Genomic DNA, 15,262 nt, shown 5'->3' with positions numbered 1-15,262 from the left:
TCCACCTAGTGAGGATGGGATGATTGTTGCTGTGTCTTCAACGCAGTGTCTCTGTTTTCCTTTAGCATGCTGCTGTCACTAAGACACAGTCAGCTATTACTACACAGCTGTAATACTGATTTCTACATAGCTAGGTCTTTTTTTGCATGGCTTTAAATCAGTGTGGCGGCACTTTATGTTCCTCATATGACTAAGTCATTTCACACCAGACATAGGTTTGATATGTTGCATTTCAAGATTAGGTGCTTTTTCATGCAATCAGTGAAGAATTAACTTCATCTGTACATGATGTTTCTATTATAAAAAATCTCTGGAGAGAGCTTTAATGAAAATATATCCTGAGGAGAAAATAAAATTGAGCACTGACTAGAAATTACTACACAACAAATACTTGGCATTTGAAGAAGACCTTAGGAATATAGGATGTTTTGTTCAATATAATTAGTGCTATAAAATGAAGATCAAGGACTTGTAAATTTTCATCTGGTTTTTTATTTTTAAGATTTTTCTCCATTTGGGAGAGGAGCATTGCTAATGTCCATGTAATCTGTATGTTTTCTATGTAGGATTTTCTCAATTCCAGGCTGAGTGCATTATACCTATTTCAATCATTCTTTTTCTTTAAAAGAACTCTGTATTTGTTGGCTGCATTTACCCTTTGTAGTTGGGTTTCTGTTGGACACATCTACTGCAAACTCCTAAATGATCATTCATCAGTTTGACTTCACTTTTTAGGCCTGTAGTCATCTATCAAGTGAGTATCACTATTACTCTGAAAAGAATGCTTGTCCGACAGGCTGACATAAGGTGCCAACCTGTCACTTCAGTTCTGCCTCTTATCTTTATAAGGCAGGGAAATATTTAAATTCTGCTAACTGGTACACCATTTAAGTGATTGGCTTTTTTTCTCCTGACCATATTCTAATTGACACAGTATTGGTAAAAATAGTCTAAACACTTTCTAGAGGAAAAGTTTCTGGCTAAAAGACACTACTTAATTTTCTAAAGGAATGTCCTTAGCTGATTTGATCTATATAGACATTTGTATGATTATTGTAACTATTTAAAAAGCAACAACAATTTAAAACAAACAAACAAATAAATCTCACTTCCACCAGTGGCTTTCAAATCCATTTTTATTGCTCTAGATGGAAAAGTAACTCTGGTAACAGATGCTTCCCAAAAACTGAAATCTAGTCTTTGGTAATAATTGTTCTTAGCAAAGCTTCATTGGAACACTGTCTCAAGGGTCTTTCCAGCATCTTCACTTTTCAGAATAATTAGGAGATACTTTAAAGACAAATAACAAAAATGCGCTTTTCCATTATACTGGAATAATCTAAAGAACCTGAGAAGTTAAGGGAGTTTTGACAGCTGACTTCATTGGCATTTCTCCCAACAGTCTTTATGGAGTAGAGACTCAGGCCCTTCATAAGAACTGACTTCCACATCATCAACTAGAAGTCAAAAGCTATGGAGTGAGGAGCCATAGAATCATACACCCATTTTCATTTCCTCTACACATTTTTCAGCATGTATGTTTGTTTTAAGCATACTGAAAACCATTGTGGCTATTTCCAGATGAGGGAGGATGATTGTAAGATGTTTATGAAGGGAATATGTTTGTTATTTTAATGGGTAAGGGATTGTATTGAACTTTCAGTAGCAATTTTTTTTCAAAACTCAGCTCAACAGCTATCAGTGGAGGAATTTAATGATGTTGGTAAACCAAGGAAGCTAAGGTTATCAAAATTCTTCTGTTAATTAAATCAGGCTAGTAATTCTGTCAGCTGTGTTTATTCATATGCTGCCTTTGAAACTGATTACTTCATTCCTCTTTATGTTTATTTGCTGTTTCATTTTTAATTCTCAGAAGCGTCTTAGTCTTTTTTTCCCTACATGTATCTTCTGTTCAATGACTTGCTTCCATGTGTTCAAAACATTCTCTAAGGGGTTTGGTCCAGTGTCTCCTTCTGTCAGTCTGCAACTGCCTTTGTGCCTGCTCTGAGATCTAGTCTGCAGCAATTTAACTAATCAGAGTTCTGTTGGTAATCCAAACCTGCTTTCTTTTGTAACCCTTTGTTACTCCTTCATTTTAGGCCTAAATTCTCTGGAATCATTTTTAGAAATCCTTTTTTGTTTTCTTCTGACAAGTTTTGCCACCATTCCTGTCTCATATAGGAGATCTGATGAAGCTATCACCTGCATTGGCAGGGTATATGTGAATGCAGAAAAATATTAGTACTTTTCTGAAAATGTTTCCCTTTCAGGCCTTTATTTTCTTTAAAATGTGCTTTAGGTCACAACAGGAGTGAACAAATTCCTGCAGAAAAGTTATACAATAACATCTATTTATAGCTAAAGTTTTTCTCTTTTGTGGAAACTAATTACTGTGTTACATTCTAGCAAAGTCATTACCATCTTCACCTGTCGCTCATGGTTTTAGTATTTAAGAAATATGTAACAAAGTACAGGTTTCTTTTTTCCAAGTTACTGTTATAACCTACTCCAACAGCTAGTGGTGTCTTGTGGTAACATGAGCCATATTATCTTGAAGATTTGTCTTTTTTTGGCCCTTCAAGAAAAGGAAATCATTTAGTAAAACTGTTAAGAAATTAAATGTGCAGTACCTCACTGGTACTGAGTCAAGCCTTCAGTTTAACAAGATTGAGGAAATTACTCACAGTATGAATAATAGTATCTACATTTATACTTCATAGGCTGAAATTATCTGAGCATTGTTAGTCCTTGGGAGTTCAAGACCAAAAGTGATACCTAGTGTGTTCTGGAAGAAATTATCTCTTTTCAGTTTGAATTTCATGCATTTCTTCGAAATGATGTAGGAAAACAAGTGTCTTCTGAGGTTTACTGTGTAAATCATTCAGCATGAGACACTGATCTGCCTAAATTAATCAAGTCAGTTCTGGTATGATTCCTTATATAAATCAGCACAGGATGGCTTATGGATCTTATCTGTTAAATTGTTTAATAATGGGATGCTTGTTATTTACTTGAGAGACTAAAGTATGACCACTAAAAGCAAGATTGAGAACCCATGAACTCCTGTAGCTGTTGTACTCTGGTTTTTTTTTTCCTTAATCCCTGCAGTCTTAGAGCAATTGCTTGAAGGCTTCAGAAAAATGTGCCTCTCCCACTGTCCTGGAAAGTGGCCTAAGAGTTCAAGCTTAGCAGGTTTGGCTTAGCTTAGACTCCAGGTCTCCCATGTCTAGGCAAGAGTGCTATAAGATGGTGCAAGGCAGTGGGAGGAAAGAAGTCTGCCTTTTCTGGTGCCTGTCTCTAAATTAATAAATAAGCCTTCCAAATCCTGACTCGGTAAGACACTTATTCAGGCGTACATGTTAAGCTGTATTAACTTCTTCTCTGCTGGCTAGCTCCCAGATTTTCTTTGCTCATCGCAAAGGAGTACTGAAATCCAGGGTACTGACAATATTTAATCTGCATAGTACTGGCAAGAAAACTCTTACAGAAGCTTTGTAAAGTCTCACCTAGAGGCTTCAAACAGCATTTTTCAGCTTTTGAAACTTCTAAATATATAGGGTCAGAAAGTGGCTATTTTGTCTTTCAAGCTTCTACATCTTTACTGTATTTTGTATGTTTGATTTATTTATTTACCAAAACCAATTCCCCAACTTCTTTTAATTTCTTCCCTCTCAAGTGGCGAGTGAGAAAAGAAGCTATGATGGGTCTTGCCCAGCTGTACAAGAAGTATTGTCTTCATGCTGAGGCTGGAAAAGATGCTGCAGAGAAAGTGAGCTGGATAAAGGATAAACTTTTGCACATATATTATCAAAATAGCATTGATGACAAGTGAGTCAATCTAAGTCTTCCTAATTTTAACTGTATAGTGATAAGAGATACTGTGAAAATATGTGCTTATCCTGTGAAAGCTGTTATATTCTGTATTTATGGGTTGATGTATTAATTAATCATTAAGACATGTATGCACATATTCAGGATTGTTGTATTATCTGTTCATGGATTCATTTCTATATACTGATGGAACTAGATCTATGATGATAGCAGATTTTCATTCACTAGCTACTGTGTAGAAAAAAAACCTGTCAAATTTGGCATTTACCATGCCAGTTCTTGTTTGCCTTACTACTTTCCAGAGGCCAGTCTGTTAAATTCTATAATCTGTGAGTGTTATGTGTGTCCACACCACATGCACAGGTCTCTCCTTTTGGTATGGACGTTTAGGTAGACCAAAAGCTGAAGAGACATGAGGGATTCTTTCACACTTGATTCATCTCTGTTTTGTCACTCAGTCCCTTTGATTTTTTGAAATAGCATTTTGGTGTTGAAAAAAGCATTTTGGCCAAGGTTTTGGAAGATTATTAATAGCCTTTCAGAAAGGGAGAAGCTGTGAGATCATACCAAGGCAGAATTTCAGCCTAGATTTTTAGTATGGTAGACTCAGAAAATCCTTTACAGTGTTTCTTAGTGCCTTGCTTATGCAGCCTGCTAATTCAATATGTTTTGTTATCTTGGTGACAAGTCTGAATGGGTCAATAGCCTCCTTCAATTGCCAGTTATGATACTAAATTTTTAACTACTGCAGTGGTGAAGGCTCTCACTTTGTTCTTCTGACTGATCATAAGTGGGCTGTAGTTACATATTTGATTAGTTGGCACCTGTTTTGAAAATCAGGAAATCTTCACATGGCTGATACAATTCAGCATATACATAAAAATATGCTTTAGTTTGCATTGAGAGGTTTCTGGTTTTTCTGCCATGTTTTCATCTCATTTTCAGTACACAGGTTTGATAGTGGATAGAGTTGTATAGTGAATGGGGCAAATGTTTTCTGTATTTCTGCTCACAGCAGATGCTGAACACTGATGGAAATGAGGCAAGGAATTTTAAGGGAAGAGTGTGTCATCAAAGCTGAGTTTCTTTCTCAGACATGATTTCAGAAAGTCTGATTACACTATTGAAACTAGCTTTTTCATAAGGAGGCATGGATTGTATCTTGTTTTCTGAGTGTCCACACAGACAGATTGGTGGCTTGGTTTTTCATGTTCCTCTAGGTCAGTTTGGTATTCTGAATTTTAATTCAAATTCTACTAGTCCTCAAGGCTGACAATGATGTTCTTGCTCAGTGACACCATTGGGCTGGTTTCCTGATCTCAGTGGAGGGATAAATGTGTTTCAGTGCTATTGTCAGGATTTTAAAGATTTAGCACTTGAAGAGCTGTAGAAATGCTGTGATCTTTTAAGACAGTCTATCCAATCCTTTAAACACATAAGCAAGCATGGGCCAAAATTAGAGAACTCTGGCCTATTTTCCTTCCATAATGCAGCAAAGAGGATAAAAAATAGCAGTGGACAGCTCTGAGTCTTGGAGTATTTTCCGCAGGGTGCATGGGATAACACTAGTTCTTTCAGAAGATAATAGTGCAGTATCACACAGGGTTTAGGCATGAAGTGGAATAGATGTTTTTCTACGTATTGATAACTTGGTCACTTGATGTTTTTGTTACTGCTTGACTATTGATACACGTTTCTACTAAAGACTGAAAACTTCTGACCATAGGAGCTGCCTCTCACGTGTTCTCTGAGCTTCTTTTACAACAAATACATAGGGAATGGAGTGAAATAACCACAGCTGAAACCATGCCCTGTTACCAACTATTGTTATGCTAGCCAGTCACTTTCCTCACAGAAGTGTGTCTTGCAGTTATTCCCACTTTGTGAATCTTGACCCTAACGGACAGGGAACCAGAGAAGGGATTATGCACTCTGCATTTGTACTGGCAGCTTTTCTGGAGCATGTATCTGTAGAGACATGGACTAGAGCAATGTTCATAAATTGGTAAGAGCTTTGATGCCACCAGTCTCCTAGTGTGTTAAACAGATGGAGTCTCTTGAGATCTGAAGTTCCTGTTCCGCAAAAAATTTAGTTCTTGGAGTCATCAGTAGGAAAGTGTACATTTAAAGAGACAAAGCCTAATTTTCTTTAATACTAATGGACTGTCTTGAGATAGTTGTATCCATATTCTTGGTCATCCTTTTATTCCTCTGCCTTGCCATCATGTTTCTTGGAATTTCCTTTCAAAAAAATAAGCTGTGTGAGCAGAAATAAGCTGTATTTGATCTGTGATGCTGTGGGCTCTGTACAAGGCACTCACAGAGTTATTGCTAGTACAATGCACTGGTACATAGTGAAGAAGTTTTAAAACTCAAACAGTATTTGTCAATAAATATCAAATTGTATAGCTGAACATTGTGCAGAGCTTTCATTAGTATGAATTAAACTAACATTTGAATATTCTTTCATTGGGGGGGCTGTAATTAGATGAACTACTCATATTTTTGTAATTCAGAGTTGGTATTTGATGTAAAACTTCAAATGATAGATAACTGGAGATTGGTTTTGCTGGTTTGGTTTGTTCTCACTTAATTTTCCTTTGCTCTTTTAGTTGTATATGTTTTGATATTCCTTCATCTCCACCTTTTTAGTGCTGATTTTTAGTTTGTTGAATGTTTTTAGAATTAGTAGATTCTCAGGTACTAGAGTTAAATTTTAATCATTCCCTCAAGGATACTTCATATTTTTACTTTTCCTCCCCTTTGAGTTACATTCATGTATTCCTTCTCCTTTGAGCTTTTTATTGTCTGTGTTCCTTCCTTCTATATATTAGAATAGACTAAGGGAGATTCTCAGACCATAAAAGACAAGGAGAATTTAGATGGTGACAGATTACTCCCTCTAAGAAATAAAAGTACGTGGAAAAGCTCTCAAGCAGTTCTTGCTAATCTTTCTATCAGTAGTAGAAGGAATCTTTACAGCTGAGAAAGAGGCCACTACTTTTTTGTTGTCTTACTTCATTAAAAACTCTAGTTTTAATGACTTACACTATTTCCTTATTCTTCAGCTTGTCTGAAAGATATCACTGTTGTTTGACATGTACAGTAGTGATTTATCTCCTTTTTTTCTTTTCTTGCAGATTACTGGTAGAGAAAATCTTTGCTCAGTATCTTGTCCCACACAATTTGGAAACAGAAGAACGAATGAAGTGCTTGTACTATTTGTATGCTAGCTTGGATCCAAATGCTGTCAAGTAAGTATAGTCTATATTCAACAAATACTTGCTTTCTTAGGCTTTTCTAAAATCTCTGTTATCTTACTTGTATTATATAATAAAAATACAAATAATGGATACTTAGTATAATTTGCAAGTAGCACAGTATTTGAAAACATTTCCCTATTATATACAAACCCCCTGAGATGTCCATGAGACAGAAGGATCCCATGATATTTGCCAAAAGCGGATTTATCCATTCATTTTCATCAAATGAGAACAATGCAGACTTAAAAGTGCACAAGTGGTGACTTCTAGGTTTGCTCTGTGTGTGGGATTGTGATGAAGGTATCTGCGACTGAATTCTGGTTGATGGTGGCCTTTTTTTTTATTTGGGTGGTTAAAAGAAATACTATTTATTTATATGCATATGTTAAACTGCTCCTAGAAGAATAAGAGAACTGATGTTCTGTAAAAGGAGAAAATCAGTTCATCTTGTTTTCAACAGTTCTTTTTAATATTCAGTAGGTTTTGATTGTACTTAGCAGGTGTTGCACTTCTAAGATAAATAAACAGTCTTGTTTATTTAAACATCCAGCATGTTCTTGTCATGAAGAAGCTCTTCTTTTCTGGTTTCCCATTTTTGCAGAGCATTGAATGAGATGTGGAAGTGCCAGAACATGCTAAGGAGTCACGTACGAGAATTGCTGGATTTGCATAAGCAGCCCACTGTACGGTTTTGAAAATATTTATACTTTATCCACTGGATCTATGGGACTAATTTACTGGGGACGTTTTAATACTGTTTTATTTGTTCAGTGTAACGTTGTTTTTCATTGATTTATGTATGTAGACAACATTCCATTCTCAAGAAGTAAGGTTGCTTTCTGTAATGCTTGAAGGTATATGACCTCGTTCTGTTGATCAACCCTTTGTAGTACTGCTCAAGAATTTTGGAACAAATTTTAAAAGTTTTGAAGGTTTTTGTTTGCTTTTCACAGATCTTTTTTCTTTCTTACTTTCTAAGAGATTTTGAAAATGAAATATATTGTAACATAAAGCAGTGATTTCTTTATTGGTTAGAAAAAACAAGTTTTGAAGTATTTGTACTGGAATTCTGCTAGTAGAAATTCTAAATAGAAGAGCATTGCTTTGAGATTTTGGTGAGAGTGGGCTCATGGGAATTTTCTGTTTTGGGGGGTACTGGGGTCTTTTTCCTGATTTTGACCTGTTATGTGAATGAATTAATTTTTGCAGTTCTTTGATGTTACAAGAAGATTTTTCCCCTTTCTGTGTAGTAGCTGCTAATGATAGTTACACTGTTCTAGCATCTATTCTTAAAACAAAAACATAAAACGTAAGATTCAGGAGTAGAAAGTAGTGCTGCAGAGGAACTTACAGATCAGCTTAAAGGTGTATTTTATAAAGGAGATATTGCTGATTGTTTGTCTGTTTTTGCTGTTGTCCTCAGTCAGAAGCAAACAGTGCTGCCATGTTTGGAAAGCTGATGACCATAGCAAGTAAGTGCTAATAACTTGCTATAAACATTCTATAAACTACTAAAGTATTTTATAGAATTTGTATTTCTGTGAATCTTGGCCTGCTGAAGTTGCAGATTTATTTAATATTAAACTGTTTTTCATCATACAGAAAACCTTCCAGATCCTGGAAAAGCACAAGATTTTGTGAAGAAATTCAATCAGGTTTTGGGTGATGATGAGAAACTTCGGTCCCAACTTGAACTGTTAATTAGCCCTACATGTTCTTGTAAACAGGCAGATGTCTGTGTGGTAAGGAAATGCTGGAAAAGCTAACTTTTATACCATAAGTATTTGTGCTTAAAACAGCTACCTGGAATTAATGGTTACCTTAGTTACTTAAACATGGTTTTTACATGTTTCCAATTTTCAAAAAATGCCTTTTTGATTAACCTGTATCAATTAGGGAAAAGTCATTATTTTAAGAAAACATTGCCTTTATTCCTTCCTGGGATTATGAGCATCAAACATAATGTCTAAAAGACTGATTTATTTCTTCAATATATTTTATTATAAGTACTTGTTTTGTGGTATGGCTCCTAAACTATCTTCTCACACTGATTCAGCTTCCAAGTACCAGCAAGTCATCTATTACCATCTGCATATTATTAATTTATTTTTAGTCCTAGAATAGTATTTTGAGATCACAATCTCATGTTATTTAACCTCTTTGACGAAAGTACACACCTAAATATTAAATAGTACTTTTCCAGATTCTGCCAACCACCACCATTTTTTATTATTTTTTTATGGTCTAAGGCAAAGTAACCAATTTCATTGACACACATTACAAAGATCACAAAGAGCATTTACAAATAGACAAAGACTTCTCATCTACAAATTGACAAAGACTTCTTGGGCTTTGTCTAATGGCTCAGAAATTTTACAGGGAAGAGAGAGAGAAGGGCAATTTTTTCATTGCTATGAAATCTCATGTACTGCAGGGTTACCCACAGTTTTCTGGATTACACTTGACAACAGACATATATATTCTGTGCACTGCACTTCACTCTTCCTTAAAACTATTTTGAATCTGGGCTGCAATTCTTAAGAACCCCTGAAAAACTATAAGTAGAAACCTATTTAAATAGTTTTGTAGCATATGTATGCTTTGAATATAACATGATAAAGAGAGATGCGTGGAGAACCAACAGCCCCCCCAAACATACCTTTCACTGACATTTCACTGGTTATATAGACAGTCTCTGTGGTAAAAAGAAGTGACTATATTTAGCTTACTCAACATGTTAAAGAAGTAAGTAAAATGAGTGCAATTCTTGTTTGTATCTAACATTCTTGTAGAGGGAGATAGCCCGGAAACTTGCAAATCCTAAGCAGCCAACAAATCCTTTTCTGGAAATGGTCAAATTTCTTTTGGAAAGAATTGCCCCTGTACATATTGACTCAGAAGCCATTAGGTAAGTTTGAAAGAATGAACAATTGGCTCATGAATGATTAAAAAGATTATAGAAATGGCAAAAGAAAAAATAATTTTCTTGGGATTTAAATTGGTCTGTCCTAGCACTAAATGTGTGGGTGAGTTTTAAATCAAAATTATGTAGATGTATTCATTCCCAGCAACCTAGAGGATGCAACTTCTTTTGATGCTGCTTTGCAGTGCTGTCTACAAGATGATTTTAAAAATGTATCAGTTCATGGTGAAAATTCTATTTGTGGGGCTTCAGGTGAAAACTGTGAGTATAATTTTCACATAGTTAACTGCAGCACAGTCTTCCATATAGCATCTGAATTAATTACCTTTTGTGGGATTGTGTAAGAGAATGTTTTGATTTGAGACTTGTCTGGCAACTTAATTACATTTTGAAACTTGTGCGAGTATCTGTTGATCTAATGTCACCAGCATGGTGCGTTTTTTTTTTTTTGGATGGATATTATTTTCCCCCTAAATAATTCGTTTTGCAGAAAGTGAAATTAGAAGGAAAAGGACTAATGTAATAACTTAAAAATAGCAAAAACCAAACAGCAATGCCAACACCACCCCCAAAGGACTGTTGCCTTCTTTTTATATGCTGTGAAAACCAAGTAATCTTGCTTTTATCTCCAGCCTTTAACATTGCCATACTTACTTGTTTGTTCCTTTTTGTATCTCTCATTTCAGTGCACTAGTAAAACTAATGAATAAATCCATAGAGGGGACAGCTGATGATGAAGAGGAGGGTGTAAGTCCTGATACTGCTATTCGTGCAGGACTTGAACTTCTCAAGGTAATCTGCGTTAATGTAGCTAATCTGTAATAGAAGGGACAAAAGTGGCATGAGTAACAAATTAATGTTAGCATGGCTTTAATAGTTATTACTAGATAATTTATTTAATAGCAATTACTTAGATAATTATTTTTTAATGTATGAAACTTGTTAATACTCACTTGAAAGAAGAATAACGGAAGAGATGTTTTGAAAAGGGTGCCAAGTATTGAAATGTACATGTTCTAGCAGAAATTGGTTTCTGCTTAGGGAAGTAGTAGAGAAGAAGGTATAGAGGTAAAGTGAGAGGAAGAGAAACAGGGAAACTGGGAGGGACCTTTTTTAGGGAGTGTGTGACACTGGAAGGAAAGCAAGCAGCTCAAGAGCCACATTATGTAGAGAAAAAAAGGGAACTTTTGTTCTCAGTGGTGCTGAGAAGTGGGAGAGAAAGAAGCATTTAAAAAATTTGGAAAACAGTAGCCAATGTTTTGTTTGTAGATATCTTAACCTTCTTGGATTCTTTTCTGCTTAGGGATTATAGATTGTAGAGAAATTAAAACTTTAGTTCAGTTAAATAAGGTTGTAAATAAGTGTTCTTAAATAGATTGCAATATAAACAAATACTCTTCAGTAAGTGTTCATTTGAAGAATTGTGTTTTTACATATTCAAATAATGTAGTATGTTACAAAATATTTGGAGGACACAAGGATCTGAAAAACAAAACCTAGATGCATTTATTTGAAAATTTATATATAGTCTTCTCCACAATGCCGTTTTTGAATGTGATAGTTTCATATGGGCATGTAACAGTTATTTATGTTGATGGTAATGCTCATAAGTAGTCATCATTTTGTTTTTCTGATTATTCATTTACTATGAATTAATACACCTTTGTTTTAATGTGTGTATGCAGGTTCTGTCCTTTACGCATCCTACCTCGTTCCATTCTGCAGAGACCTATGAGTCTCTCCTGCAGTGCCTCAGGATGGAAGATGATAAGGTAGCTGAGGCAGCCATACAGATTTTCAGAAACACGGGTCACAAAATAGAAACAGACTTGCCACAGATAAGATCGTGAGTATTGTTATGTGCTGCTTTCCATATCTGGAATTCTGCCTCTTGACAGCTTATTCAGTATGTTGCCCCTATCTAGTCTTGTTAATATGAAAAACTTCTCTTCCATGATTTTGATTTCCTTCATTACCTCTCTGTCCCTGTCCCTTTGTTTTTAAATTCTGTGCTCTCACAGTTTTTATATATTTATTGAACATGTTAGGTACTTCTTAAAAATCTTCTTATAATAGACACATTAAAACGAGTGCATAGCAAATCTCTTAGGTTACAAAATAAGCAACAGCAAAAATACAGCAAAGATATGATTCCTTGGCATAATTTCTACTCATATCTGTCCTTCACATGATTTTTATATCTTTGTAAGGAACGCAGATACAATCTCTAATATAGCTAACAGCTCTGTTTGTTATTAAACAAGATGAGAAACAAAATCTAAAAGCAGGCATGAATTTCTAGCAAAGAATAATTGGCTGTCTGTAAGTTGTCATGCAGTTCATGCTGTTACTGCTGATTAAAGCTGCATTATCTACTTGGTATTCCCAGACGATTAAATATCTTGTGAGTAACGTCTGAAACTTTAAAATCAGCCTGTCAGTAACTAGTTTGTCCAAATAATAAATCACAGGTTTCAAGTTCTCATACCTTGAAATAGCATTTTGGATATTGCCATGCTGAAATGCATACTAGTGTACACTTTTAAGTTTGCTGTAAATTAAAGCTGTAATCTCAGCAGTTCTTCTGAATGGGGATCAGACTTTGGACAAAAGATAAATATTACAAATACATATGTTTGATATGAAATAAGTTTTAAGACATGTGTAGAGGTAAGGAGAAGGAAAAGCCCAGCAGTTCCCATTGTCAGTACAGTTCCCAGTATCTTTGGTGTCTTTGGTTCCCTACCAGAATTTAATCAATACTCTATTGCTGCCTACACCATGTTCTCTCAAAGGATCTGGTATTGCTGAGATTTCTTTGACATCATGCCATAGCCAGGTATTGGTGAAGTTTAGTCTGGGAGGTCTCAACTTAAAAATGTAACTGTCAAAGTGGAGGTAGCATCCTTTTCATGGTTTCCAAACAAGTCAGGTTGTCATTCTGAAAAGCCATGTTTTTTGACACAAAGAAAAAGAAGTCTGAGGACAAGTAGATGTTCCAGATTTCATATATTCAGAAATCTTTGTCATAATTGAATGATTTGATACAATCAACAAGATACTTTGTTTCCAGGGACCTGTGTTTTGGGGTTTTTTTAAATGCTTCTGTGAGAGGCTACTTACTGTCCTTTGAAGCTGTGTTCACCAGCAACAGCCCGAGTTCTGCTTCCTTGTATAGGAAATGAATAAAGTTTTTTGTACCAGTTCATGGACAAAGACTACCATATGACTCGGGAGCCTGATGGAAGTACTGGCCATGCTCAAACAGAGCCTGTGGACCATGTGTAAACTTGTAGATGTAAACATGTAAAGGTGCATGTCAGCATTTCAGTTTTCACCTTCTGTAGATTTGTGTCACTTGGGGTGTGCTGAGGTGTGGTTGATAACTGGTGCACCAAGGCCTGGCAAAAACTTCAATGTACATGTACCTAACACCACGAAAGCTGTAGGTTAGGCATTGACGCTTATTGTAACTGTGGGTTTTACTGAATTCTTTCCTGTTTTGGCTCTTAATCCAATTTGTGGAATTTTGGCGGGTTTGAGAAGAGAATTTCTACTTAAGGTCTTTGGTTGGTTTGGTTTTAGATTTCGTGGAGGTTTTGAGGAAACTGAGGTTTCATTCTTTCCATCCAGCAAGTTGCTCTTTAGCCTCCTGTTGCTAATTCTGATTATGTAGCATGTGTCAGTGAGGTGCTGTGAATGATCCATGTACTGAATACTATATTGTTAAAGAGCTTTTCAAGAAAGCAGGGAAATTTTTTGGGATGTTTCTGTGTCAGACTCTTTCTAGGTGGTTTTGTTTTTTCATATCAGTTGTTAGGTGAGTTGCAGGGTGAACCTCCCTAGTTATTGTCTTAGCTGCTGAGCTCTGAGGGGACAGGCCTGCCTTCCAACACTGCCTGGGGAGTGACATTGAACAGTCTGAGCAACCTGGACCTGGTATCAGGAGTGGCTTCTGTCCTGCACTTTCCTTCCATGCCTTCTGATCAGCAAATAGATTGCAGGAGATTCAAAATCTCACAACAAAGCAGTTGTTTACTTGGGTGTACATTGCGATTAAAAGTTCCAGTTGTAAAAGCCTGTAAACACACTGATGTTTAGTAGTTATTCTTAGCTTTCAGAGATTTTCTTCAGTCATATCATTCCCAGGCTTGGATAATAAGTCCAGGAATTCACCCTAGCTGAAACTTTCATGTTGCCTCCACCTCTTCCTAAATAACTTTATTTTGTTCATTAATTTCCTTCATGTTTGATTTTTTTTTTCCTGTGGGCTGTTTCCTTCTTGTACATGTACAGTCAGATACTCAACAAGTATTGCTAAATACAATTCTGTCCTCCTTTTTAATTTATGATTGTGATCTTTCCTGAACAGACTTCAGAGGAATACTTGATTTATAAGACAGCGATGATAGATTTGTATGTGTGAACATACATATTTTTTTATAGATTGCAAATTGCATTTTGAAGTATTCTGTTTAATATTCACACAGAACACTAATTCCGATTTTGCATCAGAAAGCAAAAAGAGGCACTCCTCATCAGGCAAAACAAGCTGTTCACTGTATACATGCTGTATTTTCAAATAAAGAAGTACAACTTGCACAGATCTTTGAGGTATGCGTTGTCTTTTTGTTTTTAAGATTTGTTTCTGTTATTAATTAATTGGTACTAGTAATTAAAATTAATTCCCACTGTTTAGTAACAGATAACTGTTTAGGAGGTCAGGAGGCCTTCAGATGTATGGTACTTAAATAATTAATTTTACAATAGCAAGTCATTAATATTTGTGTCTTAAAGTCATGATTTGCTAATATTCTGATAGATGAAGATTTTCCTTTTTATCTGCATAGAAGTTTGGGGGAAGTAAGCTAAATATGCTGGTCTGATCCACAGCAAATTCCATGGGGACACATTTAGCAGATACTAAATGAGAGATATACCCTGCTTTCAAGCTGTATTGAATTACCCAGCTTTAAGGTCTTTGCACATACAGCCTTGCCTCACTAATGCAGTTAGTGCAGAACAACTTGACTGTAAGCTCAGACATCAGCTTACTGCTCACTTACTGCTTCCGTAGACAAGTTATTAAGCAAAAACTTTCAATTCAGAAGACAGTTTATTCACACCGAAGTCTTTAAAATAATATTATTAATCTGCACTCATAAAATATTTTATGTTCTTAATCTTGGCTGTCTTTGAGCCTGTGCATAATTTGTGTGAAAAGCTTTGAATTAAGCTTGTGGAG

General features: G+C 35.6%; 1 protein-coding gene across 2 annotated transcripts in view; it reads left to right on the top strand.

Annotated features, from left to right (window-relative positions):
- PDS5A (PDS5 cohesin associated factor A) overlaps positions 1-15,262 on the top strand; it is a 71,360-nt gene that overhangs the window by 36,313 nt on the left and 19,785 nt on the right. For both annotated transcript variants that reach the window (XM_088056347.1, XM_005517762.2), the window contains exons 12-20: positions 3,677-3,828; positions 6,972-7,085; positions 7,696-7,777; positions 8,518-8,566; positions 8,697-8,836; positions 9,887-10,002; positions 10,704-10,809; positions 11,703-11,863; positions 14,508-14,631. In XM_088056347.1, the coding sequence (XP_087912473.1) occupies positions 3,677-3,828; positions 6,972-7,085; positions 7,696-7,777; positions 8,518-8,566; positions 8,697-8,836; positions 9,887-10,002; positions 10,704-10,809; positions 11,703-11,863; positions 14,508-14,631 (1,044 nt within the window). The remainder of the gene's footprint in view (positions 1-3,676; positions 3,829-6,971; positions 7,086-7,695; positions 7,778-8,517; positions 8,567-8,696; positions 8,837-9,886; positions 10,003-10,703; positions 10,810-11,702; positions 11,864-14,507; positions 14,632-15,262) is intronic.

Source organism: Pseudopodoces humilis, chromosome 6 (genome assembly GCF_049639895.1).
Source record: "Pseudopodoces humilis isolate 2021_Gansu_Grassland_sample_001 chromosome 6, ASM4963989v1, whole genome shotgun sequence".
NCBI lineage: Eukaryota > Metazoa > Chordata > Aves > Passeriformes > Paridae > Pseudopodoces > Pseudopodoces humilis.
The sequence above is the reverse complement of the archived record's forward strand: the minus strand, read 5'-3'. Positions and strand labels throughout refer to the sequence as shown.